The sequence below is a fragment of the Melanerpes formicivorus genome, unplaced genomic scaffold, assembly GCF_026170545.1.
Source record: "Melanerpes formicivorus ecotype bairdi unplaced genomic scaffold, bMelFor1.0.p_v2 SCAF_1, whole genome shotgun sequence".
NCBI classification, from domain to species: domain Eukaryota; kingdom Metazoa; phylum Chordata; class Aves; order Piciformes; family Picidae; genus Melanerpes; species Melanerpes formicivorus.
The window spans coordinates 28850718-28871316 of NW_027142353.1; the positions used below are offsets into that span (position 1 = coordinate 28850718).

The 20599-nt window shown below is 44.6% G+C and overlaps 1 protein-coding gene across 9 annotated transcripts in view; it reads right to left on the reverse strand.

Moving 5' to 3' along the window:
• MAP4K4 (mitogen-activated protein kinase kinase kinase kinase 4) overlaps positions 1-20599 on the reverse strand; it is a 187406-nt gene that overhangs the window by 69078 nt on the left and 97729 nt on the right. For all 9 annotated transcript variants that reach the window (XM_068138285.1, XM_068138275.1, XM_068138265.1 and 6 more), the window contains exons 4-5: positions 2188-2313; positions 1279-1389 (exon numbers count right to left, since the gene is read on the reverse strand). In XM_068138285.1, coding sequence (XP_067994386.1) covers positions 1279-1389; positions 2188-2313 — 237 coding nt within the window. The remainder of the gene's footprint in view (positions 1-1278; positions 1390-2187; positions 2314-20599) is intronic.

The following is a 20599-nucleotide window of genomic DNA, read 5'->3' on the forward strand; positions in this document are numbered from 1 at the left end:
CACTTAAACTGCATCAACTGCAGTTTAATTACATATGAAGTGTAATTAGTTAAAGCTTCAGTTTTAGGAAAAACTGGTAAGTGGCATTCCTCTTCCTGAGGAATTCTTGCAGCGCCATCTGCTAGCGCTCCACAATGCATAGCCACACACAACTGCCTGCTCCAGACAGACTGCAAGAATACACAACAGACCAGCACATTGTAGTGCACAGAACTCCTGACTGCTGGCCCGAGCCAACAACTCCCTCCACAGACTCAATTACTAAGAGGGGATCTCGTCAATGTGTATAAATATCTGAGTGGGTGAGCGGGTATCAAGTGGAGGGGGCCAAGCTCTTTTCGGTGTTGCACACTAATAAGACAGGAAACAACAGGTACAAGATTGAACATAGAAAATTTTACCTCAACATAAGGAGAAACTTCTTTACAGTGCAGGTAACAGCAGTGGAACAGGCTGCCCAGAGATACTGAGGAGTCTCCTTCTCTGGAGACTTTCAAAACCCACCCAGATGCATTCCTGTGCAAACTACCCTAAGACATCCTGCTTTGGCAGGGGGCTTGGAGCACAAGCCCTATGAGGAGAGGCTGAGGGAGCTGGGGTTGCTTAGTCTAGAGAAGAGGAGGCTCAGAGGAGACCTTATTGCTGTCTACAACTACCTGAAGGGAGGTTGTAGCCAGGAGGGGGTTGGTCTCTTCTCCCAGGCAACCACCAACAGAATGAGAGGAGACAATCTCAAGCTGTGCTAGGGGAGGTTTAGGCTGGATGTTAGGAAGAAGTTCTTCACAGAAAGAGTGACTGACCTTTGGAATGGGCTTCCCAGGGAGGTGCTGAAGTCACCATCACTGGAGGTGTTTGGGAAGGGACTGGATGGTGCGTTTGGTGCCATGGTTAAGTTGATTAGATAGTGTTGGATGATAGGCTGGACTCAATGATCTCAGAGGTCTTTTCCAGCCTGGTCTGATCTGGTCTATTCTATTCTATTCTATTCTATTCACAGTGTCATATGGATACCATTTCACAGCTTCTGCAATAGATAAGGTCATTGGTTATCCCACTGGCTTCTCATGACTAAAAATTGCTATTTTCTGCAAGGCTGCTGTTACAGTACAACTCACACTGAGTTAAATGATGTGGAGCAGACATCTATCTGCTCCTACACACTCTCCAAGTGATGACATGGCTAACAGGATTGATCAGGAACAGCTTCTTGCAGAACCTCAAGCCAGGATGCATCTCTGCAAGTCTGTGTTTTCAAGAAAAGCAGACTGTTTTCCTTACCCGCAGAATCTCTCTGGAGATATATGCTATCCAGTCTTCCTTCAGAGTATTCCCTTTTGTGTTCTTCACAAGGTCTGTGATAGAGCCTGCTCCACAGAACTCCATAACAAGCTGCAAAACAAGTATCAGCATTCAACCAACAATAAACAGTTACCAGCTGTCTAGGCAAAGCTCAAAAATCAGGTTGGAATATTGATTTGGGAAACCCTCGTGAAGCAAAGAATTTATTTTATATCTCTGCCTGGAAAATGGATTCAAACCAAATGTCTTCAATGTGTGTCAGACATGTATGGAATACATCTCACATTAGTTGCCACATTTTCAAGGACTGATTTAATCACTGTAATTTAATGCTAGGAATCTGGATTTGCTCAGCTATGCAAAATGCATTAGCAGCAGCAGGAGTAAGAGCACATCCAATGCTGAAGGAATCAAATTGATCACATGACTGTGACATTTTTTTTTTAACTCCCATTTACTTATGGAATAATATGCACTGATGTCTGCACCCTGCCATTTAAAACCCAAACTTCAATCCTCTAGAGGGTGTAGATGAGGTGGGATGAGAAATGTAATAGATACAACTCTCAAGTGCAGCTTTCTCTTTTGCAGCCACACATTCTTACTGCTCAGCTCATCTGCCTTGTTCCCATGAAAGATATTACTATTTATCTGGGAAACAGGAGGGAAAAAGGTTACTTAAAAAGTGAATCCATTGCTAATAGCAAATCTTGGTCCGATCATCCCCTTAAGGATGCATGATTAGCCTATGTGATTCACTTATCTCTCAGTTCAAGCAAGCACCAAATTCTATTAGTTTGTCCTTCCATAATGTGATTATTTCTGTCATAATCAAACTATTTCCAAATAGGAAAGACATATGAACACGTTTGAGAAATATCTGCTTACCCACAGTTGGTCATCATGCCCTGGAGGACTTTTCTTAATGAAAGCACCATAATAAGTTGCAATATTTCTATGATGGGAATATTTCTTGAGCATATTAATTTCCAACTTGATTTCTTCTTCTTCATCCTTTGGAAAAGCAAACCAAAACAACACAACCATGTTAAATAGATCAGATGCATTATTTATTTCCTCTTTCATACAAAAGTTTTTTTAATGTTCCATTTATACCACCATCATGCTCAGTAAACATCCTATGTTCATGACACCAAAATCCTGTTTATTCCCAAGTTTTCAGTAGGGACAAAAAGCAGAAGAAGGATGCACCAGACTTCACCCAGTGATGGAGCAGGACAGGATCTGTTTACTAATCATATGCTTGCAGTACCTTAAATACATAGCTATCAGGCTATTACTGTTCGTAACCCAGAGAACTGGAACTCTGGACACATCTGTGCATTTGCAGCAGAGGAGCACTATTTCCATCCTCTTCATTTTTTTTTCCTTTAATTTTGAAAATCACAACCACTTCTATTTAAACACCAGGCAGTGGCTCAATGCAGCCAGTTCATAGGATCACACAGGATCACAGGATGTTAGGGGTTGGAAGGGACCTCCAGAGATCATTAAGTCCAACTCCCCTGCCAGAGCTGGACCATAGAATCTATTGCAGGTGGCAAAGGAATGCATCCAGATGGGTCTTGAAAGTCTCCAGAGAAGGAGACTCCACAACCTCTCTGGGGAGCCTGTTCCAGTGCTCTGTGACTCTCACACTGAAGAAGTTCCTCCTCAGGTTGAGGTGGAACTTCCTGTGCTGTAGTTTATATCCAATGCCCCTTGTCCTACCACAGATTGCTGGGAAGAGCCTGTCCCCTCCCTCTTGGCATCCAGCCCTTAGATATTCAGATATTAAGTACCCTCTCAGTCTTCTCTTCTGCAGACTAAAAAGCCCCAGGTCTCTCAGCCTTTCTTCACAGGGCATGTGCTCCAGTCCCTCAATCATCCTTGCAGCCCTCTGTTGGACTCTCTCAAGCAGATCCCAGTCCCCCTTGAACTGGGGAGCCTAGAACTGGATGCAGTATTCTAGGTGAGCTCTCACTGGGGCAGAATAGAGGGGGAAGAGAACCTCCCTCAATTTGCTGGACACACTCCTCTTAATGCACTCCAGGATTCTGCTGGCCTTCCTGGCCACAAGGGCACATTGCTGTCCCATGGATAACTTATTATCCACCAGGACTCCCAGGTCCTTCTTCACAGGGCTGCTCTCTAGCAGATCACCTTCTAACCTGTACTGGTGCAGTTTATTATTCCTTCCCAGATGCAGGACTCTGCACTTATCCTTGTTGAACCTCATGAGGTTCATCTCTGCCCAGCACTCCAGTCTGTCCAAGTCTTGCTGAATGGCCACACAGCCTTCAGGTGTTATCAGCCAAGCCTCCCAGTTTGGTATCATCAGCAAACTTGCTGAGCAGACACTCTGTCCCCTCATCAATGTCATTGATGAAGATGTTTAACAGGACCAGACCAGGCACTGTTTCCTGGGGGACTTGCCAAAGCAAAGTTGGGGACCACAGGGTCCCACCTCAGTGCCAGCCTGGGGTTGATGCAGGAAAGCAGAGGTGGAGATCAGGAATTCCTCTTGTTCCTCCTCCTACATCTGCCTTTGCAGAGGAAGAGCAAGTGCTTCAGGAAGTGAGGGCCAGAGCCTGGGCAAGTAAACAGGATGCTGGGACACAAAAGCAGGGGAAGGATTTCCTCCAGCTCCCCCACCTCACTAAGGTGCCAAGCAGAGAGCAGCTCAGGTGAAGGGAGGGCAGCTCTTCAAATAGCTGAAATTGGTGACACAGCGTGACCACTCCTGACAAACACCCACAATCCATTTTTGAAGTGACAGCAGGATGTGTTATTCGGAAGGATCCATGCATGTTTTGAGGTGGTCTGAAGAGGCTGCCAGCAGTTAAGAGGAGAAGAAGGAGCAGACACCATCCGACCCCCAGCTCTCTCTTGCCACACCTTGACAGTGAGAGCCTTCACCTAGAACCTCTGAAGCAATAAATGGAAAGGGCAGCTGGCTTACCCCTTTAGGCACAATTTTTATTTGCTTTACAATTTTCAATCCTGGATATCTAAGGGTAGAAAACTGTGGAGTGAATAAAAATGGGGGAATTTGTCTACCTTAAAGTGATTCCAGGAAGAACCCAAAACCCCTGTTCCCTTGGGTGGCTGTCTCATGGAAATGGTAGCACATATTTTGATCATCCTGTAATATCAAAGCTGATTACATAATAAAATTTTAAGCCTGAAACTTCCTTGCAATTTGTACCATGCTAGCAATCAAATATCCTATTCACAGCATACACAGATGTTAACACTAAGTACGTTTTCACTATTTGTGCACAGTGGTATGCATGGCTTTATCAAGAGGAACCACCCTGTGCTACAAAGCAAACAATTATTTTAAATACACTAACTGTGGCATGCAGTGCTCACTCAGAAATTATTAGGAGACAAGTCCCATAATGCACCAGGGATAAACTAGTCTTAATTTTTCTCATGACACAGCTTCAAAAAAAGATACTGTGTATTTCTGGAAAATTGAATAAAATAGTAAAATAAATCTTGAAAATCAAAGTTGCCAGTGAACAGTAGCTCTCAGAGACAGAGAGCTATCAGAACAGCTTTTTGAGCCAAAACTAACTCGGTGCTGCCTCAGCTGCTTCTATTGTCTTTGCTGTTGTGTGATTTTAAACTTATTGAGACTCCGTGCAAAAAAATGAGAGCAAATGCATGCTTACACAAGAAACTACCACACTGAACTTTGAATTCAGGGGGAAAAATGTTAATAGGAGCTTTCTTAATGGTTTGGGACTTAATTGCTGATATCTTAGTATGCATAATTGGATAAATCTGCTATTTTGTATGATTTTTTTTACATAAAAATTACTTCTTATCTTCAGCACATGAACACAATAGCTTTTATAATACAATGGGCAGGATGTCCTAAAGGTTGTTCATGTTTATCTACTGCAACAACAGCCAAACTTACAACGCTTAGATGGGATCTATTCCTGAAACCAAACCAAACAAACAAACAAACACCCACAAAAAACCCCGCACACCCCCCAAACCCCAAAGACAAAACAACAACAAAAGATGCACAGGGACTTAGCAAAATGCAGGCAATTACTGCTTTCAGTTTTTCCTTGGGGCTCCGTCAAAGCACCTGCTCAAAGGCCTGCAGCAACCCCAATTATGTCCCATAGCTAAGGCCAGTAACAGTCCTAAAGTCGTATTTCAGCTGTCACTGAGCATTTGTCCACAATTCAAAGAGTGTCCAAATTCCAACCTACAAAAATAAATGGATTCAGTAATTCTTGCCAGGCTTTGGAGGACTCCACTTACTTAGTGTGGATTGATAGCCCCCTGGCACTCAGTCCTGAAGACTTTGTGGCGACAGGAACTACCACGAGGATTATCAGCACAGGGAAGGCTGCAGTACCAGTGTGGTACAGCAATTGGTGTCAGCCTAAAAAAAAAAATATTTAAAAAAAAAAGGCCAGACCAAAATTGTTCTGTTCTGTATCGAGGGATGCCTTTTTCCAGGGCACAATTGCTTTCATCCCAAAGGTGGACATCTGAAAGAGGCCAAACAATGTTCACTCTGCCACTGTTTACTTCTCCCCACTAACTACAAAAGGAGGATGAGGTCATTAGCCAAGATCCAGACACCAGTCTTGCAGATGTCTCACATCAGGGTGAGAAGAATCCCACCCAAATATCTCACCGGATAAGACTGTTTCCGCACAGGTCTCTTTACAGACACACGTGCTGCAGGGAGGACAGGCTGCAGCCTGCACCAGGGATCCTCTTATGAAGAGGGAGGTGTTTTTGGTGGCCATCCCAGAATTTGGACATGTGAGATTGCTTCAGGGACAGAAGGTCCCTCACCTCATACCAACAACACACATGCTGCACCACCATCAGTTCCTCCATTTGCAAAGGCACCAGTATCACAAAAGAGGAAAATTGAAACTGAATTAGGCAAGAGACTGTCGTTCTCATGAAGGAATACAAAAAGTACATCCTTTTTCTTGAAGGAGAGAGGCAGCTGGTGAACCCTTCCTAGTGATTTTATGCAGCTGGCATCAATTACCACTTTAAGCTATTATCTGCGAATACAAACTCCCATTGAAACCTTCTTTGTCTGCTCTGTGACAGGGCTGGTGTAAGTGTTTTATACTTGTACATTTGCTGCCTCTTTGTGACAGCACATCTGATTACCAGTAATTTTTGCAATAAGCTATACTTTGGCAAGACTCATGTGGCTAAATCAAGCTTGGAGAGGCTTTCCTCTCCCTCTCCATGTGTTTCCCTTCAGACATTAAATGGACATGTCAGCATCTCTAGGGATTTCTAACTGCAGTGTTGTTTTACCAAAATTACTTTGCCTGTAAGATTAGAAACCATGTATGACACCCGCACAAAAATCCACCTATGCGCACTAAGATAATTTCTAACCACTTGAATTAGCACATTAAAACCAAAACCAGGCGTGTCATCTCTCTGCATGCCACCTAGTGGCACCCGATCAGCTTGCTTATGGCTGCGGCACACAATCTCAGCCCCGTTTGCTCTTCCATTCATCACTGCATGCTAAAAGTCAGATTTTTCTTTTAGCATGCAGACAGCAAATCAGTGACTCGTTACTTTCATTACATCACCGTTTGCCAAACTGTAATGCCTTAAGTATCTGAATGAGTACCTGACCACGGGAGTAACTCCCAGTCAAATGAAAACTCTTTGAGCAGATTCATATTAAGAAATAGATCAGTTATGCTATTTCAGCACTTTTTCCACAGGTATTCCCCCCACATCATCATTGCATGAAAATTTTGCTTATTTATAGAAATTCTTACAAGATGAGGAATTCAGAAGCACTTTGCCAGACACTGTGGTAGGGGGGGAGAAGGGAACTACAGCTCGTGAAGTGCCAGAAGCAGGGAGGGCATAACTGAAGGAAAAGAAAACTCACTTCATGCCTGCCCTGTTTTTATACACTCCCCTATGCATCATTGTTGTGGCCGTTTGAGGCTGTGCCTTTAAGAAAGGGACAGTGCTGGGACACTCTGGCTGAATGTTTTGGTGCATCAGAGCAAGCAAAACACTCATGACCTAGCCCAGCACTGCAACTGGTATGAGCCCTCTACAAGAATCTGTCTCTAAGAAACACACTTGGGTGAGTAAGGGGAGAACAATGCTGTTTCCCAAGCTCTACAGTAAAACAAAGTAATTTCAGGAGCAGAATTTTTTAATTCCCCAACAAACAAAAAAAGAATAAAGAAACACCTAAAGGTGTAGTGAGGAAGTAACCCGAGACATGTAAGTGGTGAATTTCCATCCATGCTCCTCCAGGTGAAAGAGCTGCTCAACCACTGTTCTTTGATAGCTGTTGATTCTCTGCCCTCTCCAAGAATGGTACAGTTTAGAGGGGAGAAACTCAGGACAATTTCAGAAGATTTCATTTACCTTAGTAGTACAAGGGAAAACGTGAACGAGAAAACATAGCCAAGCAAGGCATTCAACATGTCCAAGTGCTGGGTGCTGCACTTTGGTCACAACAACCCCATGCAGCGCTACAGGCTGGGGTCGGAGTGGCTGGAGAGCGGCCAGACAGAAAAGGGACTTGGGGGTACTGATTGACAGCTGGCTGAACATGAGCCAGCAGTGTGCCCAGATGCCAATGGCATCCTGGCCTGCATCAGAAATAGTGTGGCCAGCAGGAGCAGGGAAGTCATTCTGCCCCTGTGCTCAGCACTGGTTAGGCCACACCTTGAGTCCTGTGTCCAGTTCTGGGCCCCTCAATTTAAGAAGGACATTGAGACTCTTGAATGTGTCCAGAGAAGGGCAACAAAGCTGGTGAGAGGCCTCCAGCACAAGCCCTGTGAGGAGAGGCTGAGGGAGCTGGGATTGTTTAGCCTGGAGAAGAGGAGGCTCAGGGGAGACCTTATTGCTCTCTACAACTACCTGAAGGGAGGTTGTAGCCAGGAGGGGGTTGGACTCTTCTCCCAGGCAATCAGCACCAGAACAAGAGGACACAGTCTCAAACTGTGCCAGGGGAGGTTTAGGCTCAAGGTGAGGAGAAAGTTCTTCACAGAGAGTCGTTAGCCATTGGAATGGGCTGCTCAGGGAGGTGGTGGAGTCACCGTCCCTAGAGGTGTTCAAGAGGAGACTGGATGTGGCACTTGGTGCCATAGCTTAGTAGTCATGAGGTCTTGGGTGACAGGTTGGACTTGATGATCTTTGAGGTCTTTTCCAACCTTATTGATTCTATGATTGTGCAAGACAATGTTCTGTGGTGAAGACAAAAGCACATTTACCTATCCCACCAGATGATTTATATGCTGTCTCAAATCAGTTTGCAGAGAAATACAAATCAATCTTTTCAGTAACTTTCCTTTTTGACGCAAGAAATGAAACAATGGCAAATGTCAGCCCTCCCACACAAATGGCAGCCAGTCATTTAATCCACAAGTAGGTGTTTCATGAACTAACAGCACTCCCCAACAGTGGAAATCTGAACACGCAGGCAAAAGCAGGTGGGGAAAAGGAAGCCTCCAAGCCCCCAAGCCTTTGCTTTCCCAATGCTGTTCACAAACCTCTGCCTGCCTGTACCCATGGAGCTGTACTGCCTGGGGAACGGCAGCTGGCAACACTTTACTGAAGGTTTCAGAGTATGGTGAATTGCTGAGGATCTTGAGCACCAGTGGTGGCACTGGGGGATCTGGGAATCTTTAAATCACAGGAGAGATGATATCTGTGTGGAAGGGCAGGAAGCAGCCCCAGCTCAATGCTGGGGTGAGGAAAGGGACCGCTAACCCAGAGACCTAATGCAGTGGAGAGGAAACTAGCTTCCATTCAGTGATGCCACAATGATGATGACTTGGCTTTTCTTTCACCATCAACATGCACATTGAAGAAAAGCAAGACCACAAGAAACTCAGTTTATTTTCCTTTCCATTTCCTCTCACTTTTCATTTTTGTTCTCCACTCATATTAAACAAACAAACAAAGAGTCCTTAAAAAAAAATCTTCCTGGCTAAATCAAGAGACCACCATTCTCCTTGTGTGTCACCTCCTACCTTCTCCCTGCACCCCAGACCTGGTCAACATCCATTCAGAGCAGAATCTGTCCAGGACAGGGAAAACGGGTGACCTTTTCTGGTGCTGGAATCTATAATATATAAACTTGTTAATGAAGTTCTCACACATGAGGGAGATGTTTTGGTGAGAAGAGTTGGGGCAGTGCTGCACACAACTTGGTATTTGAACTGTGAGTTGTGGTGCTGGCTCCAGGCAGAAAAGGAGGTTGGAGCTTTGGGCAAAACCTAACCACAAGAGCAGTAAGACTCCTAGTGCTGGGCAAGTCCCTGCCAGTGCCTGCCACGGTAGGAAGTTCATGTAAAGCAGAGCAGCTTGCAGTACAGAGAGCACAACATGGAGAAACATGATCCTCTTCAACACCACAATGGAATGTTGGAATTAGGAATTTGACATAAAATAGGTCTTAAAAGAAAATACCAAGCACAGGCTTCTGGGGAGGGAAAGTCTAAACCATTTAAAACAAAAGACTTTAATCAAGATGTGCAGTAAACATTTAACAAGTCCATATAAAGTCACTCCTAAATTTTAACATAAAACTTTCTTATTACAGTCCCATCATTCTTGAGAGTCTTTTACAGAGCCTTTAAGCTTTGTTACCCTCAAGCTGAAGACATCATGCAAGTTTATTTCCTCTCTGTCATCTTCTCACCCCGCCGGATTCAGTGTGCCTGCACCACTTCACACACAAGGTCTCTCTTTCACAGACCCCTTACCCAAAGACTTTTACCACTCTGGCATCAGCATGTTCATTTCTCAACTCCTTCCCAAGCCCACACTTGTTCCAAGATCTCCAGACTGTTCAGCCTTAAGAAAATGCATCTGCCATGCCACATTCAGTGACAGCAAAGGAGCAGTAGGAATCCAGCAAACAGTGGTATGGGTGGTGAGCACAGCCCCACCACTGCTGTTAGGGTGCCTCTCAGACTTTGCCCCTTGTTTAAACATGCAGCTCGTGCAGATAAAACACTTCTGAAGTGCTTTCCGTGAGCTTTCTGGAGCCCATCTTGTAACTGAGCTGCCCACCAGCCTCCGAGCCGCTCTGTCATTGGCACAGAGCCATGCTGCCAGAAGCAGCAAATCAGCAACACTGCTCAGGCAGAGCAATTGCAGAAGATGGCCGTGATGCTTTTTCAAAGGTCAAAAAAGTCTTAGTTTTGAGAGAACTGGCTGCCAGAACAGTGCTGTTCTTATGATCACGTTTGGTTACCTTCAGTGGCCAGATTTCATCAAGCAGGTTAGAAACACACTTCCCAACAAATGCAACACAGAGGCTGCTTTGTCTCCCCTTGGCACAACACCCTCTCTACTGCATGCTAAAGGCACCATCTGAAAACGACAGAAAATGAGCCAAATTGTTCACAAGAGTGCCATCGCTGAGGCTGCAGCCATAAAGCAACAATTAAATTAGCTGGACAGAAAAGCATGAGGGTGGGCTAGCTCTTAAGCAGGGTCCCAGCATCGCCTGAAGGAGCCTGTGTAACAGCATTGTGCAGACACAGGGGATGGAATCACGTGCAGGCAGGAAGGAGCCAAAAACCACGTGAAGACAATACTTGTCTGTTGTCTCCCTCTAAGCCACCTCCTCTGCCAATCACTTTGACTACAGTATTTTCTTTCTTGCCTGATGTGCCCCTTGGTGCCTTTGCTAATCACTGAATGAGCTGTGTTGAAGGCACAGAGACTGCACCACTCCAGATCTCCCCCAGTAAAACCCCAGGATGCCAGGGGCCTTCCAAAAACAACCAAGGGAGATATGTCCTACAGGAAAATCCCTTCAAACCATCTCTAAGGCTAGTCCCTCAATCCTAGTTGTGATTACTTAGAAGACCTGATGCCAAGAAAAGCAGCATCTCTTGGGGCATCAGAGCCAGTGGAGGTGTTTGCCTACTGCTTGACCTCTGCTCTTCCCAGGCAGTGTGAAGCTCCACCACACCCACCTGAAGGGCAGATCTCCTTCCCAAAGCAAATCAGCACATTGTGTTCTTCCCTACATGTGCAGTCCAGATACTGCAGAGCCACAGTTTGGACCTGGGAGGTGGAGCAGTCTCCAAAATCCTGCAGGTTTAATGCAGATGGACAGACTCAATGAGAAACTAAAGGCCTAGTTTGAAACAGAGCTTTGAAAGGAGTCAGGCAGAAGGCAAACATCTGATAGAGAAGAGAAAATGAAAGGCTGAAATGACTGGAAGTGGATTTCCTACATACCAAATGCCACTCAGAAACTGTTTTAGCAAAATTCAAGCTGGGAAGGTATAATGCACTAAAAATGGCAGTTCAGGCATAACATGAATGTTCTCCTAGTACATACATCATGAAAACCTGTAATTATATGAAGACACCAATTCCCTTGCAGACAGATTTGTTCAGTATACACCCTCACACACACACTGACCAGTAAGTCCAGTAGATTAACAGAGCAGAAGGATTCATGTACTACCCCTCCTTAATTTTGTACACTGAATTAAACCCAAATGCTAAAACGCAAACAGAACACCCCAACAACTTGCAACCAAAAGCTGTAACCACACACACACAAACAGGAACACAACAAAGGACAGGAAGGAAAAGTACTCCCACTGTGGTATTTCTTTATGGCTATTTTACGTAGGAACCTTTACTAACAAGAGATTAGCCTGGAGAAGAAGCTGACAACACATTCAGAAGCTCCATCACATGCCACAATTTTTTTGCCCAACAGTGATGGATAGGATGCTCAGTATGTCGTATCTGGTGAATCCTATCCTATCCTATCCTATCCTATCCTATCCTATCCTATCCTATCCTATCCTATCCTATCCTATCCTATCCTATCCTATCCTATCCTATCCTATCTGCCAAGCGCAAACACAGAGATTTATGAAGCTGAGGGAGCAAACTGACAACAGTACTCAAAAATCAATTCAATGTGAAAAAATAAATTTAAAAATTATAAAAAAGATGTGTGAGTGTGAATAAGCACCACCACAACTGCCAACAGTGAGCAGCCCTGAACCAAGTACCTCACACTTCCCAGAGACACAGTCCCAGTGGTGACCCTCACCACTCCTATGGGATAAATCTCATTTCAGGTGAACAGAGCTGTGTCCTCACAGGAACCTTTCTCCCTCCACGCTAAACTGCAGGCACCCACAGCAGCTATGCTCCAGGCTTCAGCACAACAACTACATGCCTAAAATTAGACAGGATGGATCTAGGCTTTGGTCACTGGAACACAGCCAGAGAAGGGCAACAAAGCTGGTGAGGAGTTTGGAGCACAAGCCCTATGAGGAGAGGCTGAGGGAGCTGGGGTTGCTTAGCCTGGAGAAGAGGAGGCTCAGAGGAGACCTTATTGCTTTCTACAACTACCTGAAGGGAGGTTGTAGCCAGGTGGGGCTTGGTCTCTTCTCCCAGGCAACCACCAACAGAACAAGAGGAGACAGTCTCAAGCTGTGCCAGGGGAGGCTTAGGCTGGATGTTAGGAAGAAGTTCTTCACAGAAACAGTGACGGCCATTGGAATGGGCTGCTCAGGGAGGTGGTGCAGTCACCATCACTGGAGGTGTTTAAGAGGGGGACTGGATGAGGCACTTGGTGCCATGGTTTAGTTGATTAGATTGTGTTGGGTGACAGGTTGGACTTGATGATCCTGAAGGTATTTTCCAACCTGGTCTGGTCTATTCTATTCTATTTTATTCATTGGCAGCATCAATTCTATTCATTGGCTAAGGCAAATAAACAGCTCTGGAAGACTGCAAGTGTTATTACCAACTTTGGCTTCTGAGACAAATCAAGTGGTAGTTGGAAGAAGAACTTTGTAACACAATGCTAATCCCTCAGCTGTCCACATTCCCTAAGTCTTCTAGGCTTTAATTAAGCAAACCCTCCTCATTAAAATGTTGCTAGTGTTGCAGTTTTTCTTTCCAAATATTTAAAACTGTCTGCAACACTAACAAAGACTTGCACTTTGTCAGAAAATGAGTATTAAGAAAAGCCTTGAAAACAAAATCACATCGTTTCCTTTACAGTCCACCACTTCACTTCTATAAAGTCGCACACTTCACTTAGCCCATTTGCTATAAAGAGATAGACTTAACGCTTCTTTTCTAAAATGGGGTAACTCAGACAGAGGTACACCTGCCAAATCAAATGACATCTAACAGACAGTCATCACATCCCCAAACACTGAGGATAATACACTGGCTTAGGAGCTTGTATCCATTTTTAATAGCCGCTGTACATGCTGCCAGTAAAACCTGCACTCTGATTTACACCCACAAAAGGAAAACTTCACATTCTGGGCTAGGCTACGGCCCCCAAAAAAACTCCTTGTCAGCAAGGACTAGTGTGAGATCATGATCTGACTTATTCAACACAAGGTTTCTTTTGTGAAGCAGCCAAAATATGTAAATTACCCAAGAATAAAAGGAACGTCCAATCTGTACATGTGTCTTACAAGCATGATTGAATGACACAGTCCAAGTGCACAAGTCTTTACAAGTTTTAATTCCAGGTAATCTTTGCCTAAAGGTTAAGCACTTTAGCTTCTCTGGTCCAGTATTAGTCACCTCTCAGCTTCTGTCAGTAATCTGCAGCCTTCTCCCTTTCTTTGGGCAGAGAAAGTACTGCAAAGGGAAAATTCAAGGTGTAAACAGGGAGGACCCAAGAGGTTCAAAGGCCCGCTGCTCTCAACAGACAAGGGGCAAAGAAAGCTGCAACACCAGCCCACTGCAGTGTGGGCTGAGAAACAGGCTGAATATATATCGTCTGTGCAGACCATGGGTGGCTGGGGTGAGGAGAAAGGAGGAGACCTGACCAAGCCTTACAGGCTTGTCAAACTCCACTTTGACTTCTAAAAATAATCCCAGAAAATACATTCACTTTCTTTCACTGACACTAAAAGCAAAGATTGCTGCAAAAGCTAGCAGAAGAAAACTTGCTTCTCTTCCCTTTGCTACCATCTCCGCCTTCTCTTCCTTCTCTCTTCATTTTGGTGAGAATTGCTCTTCCTGGCAGCAACAGAACAGTCAGCCCTACACACACCCAGAGAAATACCCTGTTGAAGCCCTCGAATCACTTGCTTCTTACCAGGGAGGAACTGGCTCCTTTTGCAAAAGGCAGACCCAGGTTTGTGACTGATGCCAGGCCTGGGTTTCTGCTCTTCCACACTCTTTTGCAGCATTCCTGAAAACTAAAACCTAACAGCAGCTTTCAGGCTGTAAAAGCAGCACTAAGTTCAGCTACTCTGTGGGAATAAACAAAAGATAAATCACTCGAAATACATGGGATGAAAGTAGCTTTGCTGGACCAAAGATCTCTTCAAATTGCTTGTTCATGTAAGAATGAGATCAACACTTACAACCCAAAGGGTTTACAAATCAGGAAGGAACATGGATATTATATTTTGCCTCTAAATTACACTTGTGCTCAGAAATACAACTTTCTTTTTTTTTAAAGGAAATCCATTAGAGAATGATTTACAACTGACTGACAAGATGATGATGATGACTCTGTAATTATCAGGTCCAATCATTCAAATTACAATTTACCAGCATACATACAAACTACTTGATTCACAGCTAACATCTTCTTTAGCACAGACTAGATCCTTCCTAAAGTCAGAGACAAACTCTATCAGTAACAGACGTGTGGCTGCTGATGAGAAGAATTTAAGGATGTCTGCAAGGGACAAGTTTATCTTCATGTTAGCGCCAAGCCCTTCCAGAGGACAGAGGACAAGCAAGAGTTCCAACCAAAAGGCTTTTTTTAAATGATAGGAACAGCTGTTAGACAGGTACAAAGGTACAACCATGCCTGGGCACATGTGATAAGTGAGTTCTTTATAAAATCAGTTGCTGAGGTTTTTATTTTCTTCAGTGGATTAATGCTGACTTATGCACAGCATTTAAAATGGCCCTGCACTGCCAAAGCTCTATAAAGGCTGTGCACTTTAGTGTACAAGTAAGTGCACTTGGCATTATGCCACTATGTACAAAATAATTTTCATGCAGCTGCCAGCAGAAGGGAACTATATTCTTGGACCAGATGTTTTTGTTGTCAGTGCTGCCAAGCAAGCCTGGAAAGCTCACAGCTGAGCAGTGCTGAAGGAGTGAATTAACAATGAACAGAGCCACAAGATGCTTGCGTCCGTCTATCAGATGCGGCATCAGTCCCCTCTCCCCCTTACACCCCGCTCTGAGCAAGGAAGGTGCCAATAGCCAGCTAATTATTTACCTGCCAGAGAAGAAAAGCCCTTCTGCCTCCCTCCAAATACTTGCAGAAAATACTATACCCCAGCTGCACTTACTCTTAGCTAGGCAGGTGACAGAGAGATCACAATTAACAAGCAAGAAAACAGGACTAGAGAAAATATAAATGGTCCTAATACCACACTGCATGTTCAGTTCTGCTGTCGGGCTGTGAACAGGCCTGCATTTACTGAATGGCATTTCACCTCAAAAATCAGAGCCACTATGGCATCTCACTCCCATGTAAAAACAAACAGCTCAGATCCCAGCACAAGTGTCTCTCTGTTGAGCTGAAACCTTGGAGTGCTTACAGGAGTTTGGGGAAAGAAGGCTAATTCCTGACACCAACTACCACTGAGGCTTGGCTGCTCTTTACCCCACACTGCCTCCGTGCTGCAAAGCCAGAGTTCCCTGCTGCCTTGACTTTCACAACTGCACCCCAACTAAGCAGAGGGGACCCTCGGGGCTACAGGGACAGAAACAATGAATTGTTAGCTGCTTAAAACTGCATATGCACAGCAGGCAGAAAGCAGTCTGAAAAGAACAAGGGAGCCAGGCACCCACACTCGTGAGCTGATCAAGTGAGGTTTACTCAATCCAAAACTCTCCCTTGACAGGCTTAAAGGGAAAGACTTTATAACTACATTTCACTATCTGAAGGGGACCTACAGGAAGGCTGGGGAAGGATTTTCTCAAAGGGCTTGCAGCGATAGGATGAGGGCCAATGGCAAAATACTCGAACAGATTGCTCAGGTATGTGGTTGAAGGCACATCCCTGGAGACATTCAAGATCAGACTTGATCTGAACCTGGGCAGCCTGATCTAATTAGAGGCGTCCCTGGTCACTGCAGGGGGTTGGACAAAATGAACTTTGAGGGTGCCTTCCAATCTGATGCAATCTGTGAACCTCAATCAACCACAGTGTCTATAAAAGAAACAAGGCCACCCTACCCAGAGAGAAAAAAACCCTGTACCAGGCAGGGAAAAGGTGTAAACACACCTGCTTCCCCATCCAGGCTGCAGCCCCCCACAGGGCGGCCAAGGGCAACACTGCTCCTTCAGGTTTGTTGATTCCACTCGCTGCAGCGACATCACAGGTGTTCAAAGCAGAAGGTGACAGAGAGTGGATGCATGTGCGTTGTGAGCCTGCTAGGAGCTGTTTTGGGGCCTCTTTTCTCAGACAGGCAGTTCAAATGGCTCAGCTCCTGTACCACAAACCACTGTCACAATGCAACACTCAGTAACCTGACTGTGAGTGAAATAAATGCAGACAAAGCATGTTTTATAGAAATCCTCCTATACAGGAATAATCTGACCTCACTCAGAAAGAGTATCATTTTGGTTTCCCCAGCCTGCAGCAGCAACCACATCTCCTGTGTCACACACAGTCCAAGTCTGCCCAGCTCCATGCACCAGCCAGTGTCTGTGTGGGAGCTGCGCTCACCTCCAGCACCTGGAGCAGCACCCTCCTTAAGGACAAATTCAAAAGTACGTTTAAAAAACCAAAAAGCCAAAGGAGAAGGCCTTTCTTGTCCAATAAATGCCTGGCTTCTGAGGGATTTTTGCTGTGAAACAAAAGTACTACTATCACCAGAGGGTCTCAGGGAAAGAGGAAAGTAAGCAGGAGAAGGCCTGTAATTCTGTTCTCAGGGTATTCACCCCAAGAGATACTACAACTTTTTTACTAGATGCTAGTCCCATAACTCGACAAAGAGACAGTCTGAAAAAAATCTGCTCTTAATCACAGTGACTTGAAACCAAACAAAGGAACAATTATCCCAGTCAAAGCTGGGGGTGGGAGTGCTTTACATCTGAAGGAGGAAATTTGGATTGTTTGAAGAGCTTCAAAATTCAGGAGGATGTGTTTTAAAGCACTGGATTTGCTCAGAGCAAAGTTGTGTGACCATGAAGTCATACACAAAGGGACAGGCTGCAGCAACCCTGCCAGCTCCAACTTCACCACTAAGGCAAGGATCCATCACTGGGTCTGGAAACATTACCAGACAGCATGGAAGCAGCAGAAATCACACACAGAGCAAATCAGACATCTCCAATAGCTGGAGAGAGGCAGCTAAGTGAAAGACCATGTGTTGAGGAGGTCAGCTTCTGCCAGACTACAGGCATCTGAACAAAGCCCGTCATGGCTGGAGTCTCCTCTCCTGTGGTTTCCTGCAGCTTCATCCCTCCAATAGGCACATGGAGAAATCCCAAAGCACAGTCAAAAAGGAAAGCCTCAGAGAAACTGCTCATTAAATTAGTAAACTGGCAGCAAATGGTGCTCAGCTAGATAAAGCCTTCAGCTGTACTCTGGCTGGCATGAATTAAAAAGCAAGGGACAAGGGGTGCAGAATGAGAAAAGGAAGTACATGAGGCTATTATAAAGATAGCAAAACACAGTAATAATTACAAAATTAAGTTCTAAGGTTATGAGTGTTTGCTTTTATTTTTAAAACCAACAACAAAAAACCCACACAACAAAAAAAAACCCTCGCCCCAAAATCAGCTCCATCTGTGGTCTTTGAGCATCTAGGGGTTTCTGCCAAAGTGATCAGTAGCAAAGAGCTAGCATTTGTCTTTGAATCACAGCCATTATGTGTTCCAGCTTTCCCACACCATGGAGAGAAACTGGAAGCACTCACAATTCTCCCTGGGCTAATGCTGAGTTGCTGATCCAAAGCACAAGGGATGACAGCAGTGCATGTGTGCTGCTGCATACAAAGGCAGGGCATAGTGGAAAGAAGGAGATTGCTGCTTTTTGTGACCTATAAACCTGAAACTGAGCTTGTCTGAGGGCAGCTCTCCAACTCATGAGCAAACCCCTTCACAGAATCATAGAATAGTAGGGGTTGGAAGAGACCTCTGAAGATCATCTAGTCCAACTCCCTTACTAGCACAGGTGCACCTAGATCAGGTTGTACAGGTATGTGTCCAGGTGAGTTTTGAAAGTCTCCTGAGAAGGAAACTTCACAACCTCTCTGGGCAGCCTGTTTCAGTGTTCCATCACCCTCAAAGTAAAAAGGTTTCTCCTTATGTTCAAGAGAAACCTCCTATATTCCGGTTTATACCTGTTGCCCCTTGTCATGTCACTGGCCACCACTCAGAAGAGCCCAGCCCCATCCTCATGACCTCCATTCTTTAGATATTTATAGATACTTAAGACCTCCTCTCAGCCTTCTCTCTGCCAGGCTAAAGAGCCCACGGTCTCTCAGCCTCTCCTTGTAAGACACCCAGCTACGGTTGTCTGTCATACAATACAGCCCTTATTCTCTCACACCTTTGGTTCATGAATAGACACTTCTCCCCAAGAGCCACAACATGTACAACCATGTAGTCACAAACCAGTTTTAGAGACCTTTCCCCAACAATGACATCACAGAGCTGGCCAAGAGAACAGGCACGTGTCTGCACACACTGATAACCTACATCTCCCAGACACTTCCCTTTGAGGGAAGTTAGCTGCCTATCAACCCTACTCACCCAGGAGGGCCAGGTAAGGTCCTGTTTTACCATTTGTCTTGTTAATATGATTAAAAGAGAAAGGTGAGAGTGGAAAAAAAAAACAATTCTGAAACAAGGCCTCTAAATGGAAGATGCAGAAAAAGCACTGAACACCTATAAGATCCTACTATAAAGGTCTCTGCTATGTTGCTGTCTGCCTTGTTTCAGAAGAACCTTCTGGCTCTTGAAGCATAAAAGGCAAGCAGGTTTCTCACTCTTGATGGCCAAAACTGCAGCACCCACACAAGTACTATCTTTGAGTGCAACCAGGAGGAAGAACGTAAGCAAAACCTTGCACAAGAGATCAGTGGTCATGAGCCACACCAGGTTAAGAACGCCATGTCTCAAGGAGCTTGTGGAGCTATGCTAAGCAGTGTTTGCAACTCTTTATTCATACTCTTAAGTAGCTATTTGTCCCCCAGAGGCTGATGATTATGGGCATTCTATGAATAATCATGAATTAGACCCTTAATCAAAACCAGGCATCAATCCACCATGAGTGGTGGACTCAGAGGGGACAAAAAAACTAAATGGAAAATTCACAAGAATGTAGGCTTGATGCTCTATGTGTGGGTTGGGTTTTTTGAAACTCAAACACTGAAATCCAACTTCTTGGTCTACATCATGCCATAGGAACAGGCACAATCTCTGCTGTCCACCAAAGACAGAGCTCCTGAATACTTGCGTTTCCACAGCTATATTCATTCCACGCATTATCAAGCTGCAGATAAGACCAGTAGAAGAAAGATCTTTTATTCCCTAAGAAAAATTTATATTTTCAGTCTTCATCCCCCTCCAGATACAGCACTGCCTCAGGAATGCTACTGTGTCAGAAAGTCTGTCTTATTAAAGTACAACACTCTGCCCAAGCTCACTGACTTGCACTTCTTCTCATCAACCAGCCGTGAGAAATTCACCTATTGTAGAACTAGCCATATATTCGTTATATCTCAAAGTAGAAATTCATTAGCTGCATCATATACAACATTAAAATGAATGTTGTTTCCTGCAGTAAAGTCTGTTCTAACACCTCATATCTCTTAAGACCATTTTGTTACCAAAGAAACTGCTGATTTAAATAACATCTCACTAGTACCTGGAGGAAGAACGAGTGATAGTGAATTAGCAATGGTACCACGCAAGTATACACAGCAAGGACAGGCTGGGCTTTTGATTCCAGACTTCACTTAAAGCAACAGATGTGTTTCAGAGGTAGATCTACTTTGGTTACCTAGATTAGCCTACTAAAGGGTTGTTTTCTTTTGCTATTTGCTAACCAAAGCACCACTAAACTCAGGATTAACAAAGTTCTTTGCCTACAAATAAGAGGCATGCTCCAAAATGTGGTTATCCTAAGCCAGTTTGCCACGGGTCATCAGATCAGTGGCTGCTGGCATCACACATCCTCAGCACAAGCTTTTGGCACCACCACTGGAACCAAGCTTGTCACCTCGAAATTCCTTGCTCTGACACTATCCTGAACATTGGAATTAAGAATGACAATAAATGGTACAGAAATGGTCCAAAGCAGAAA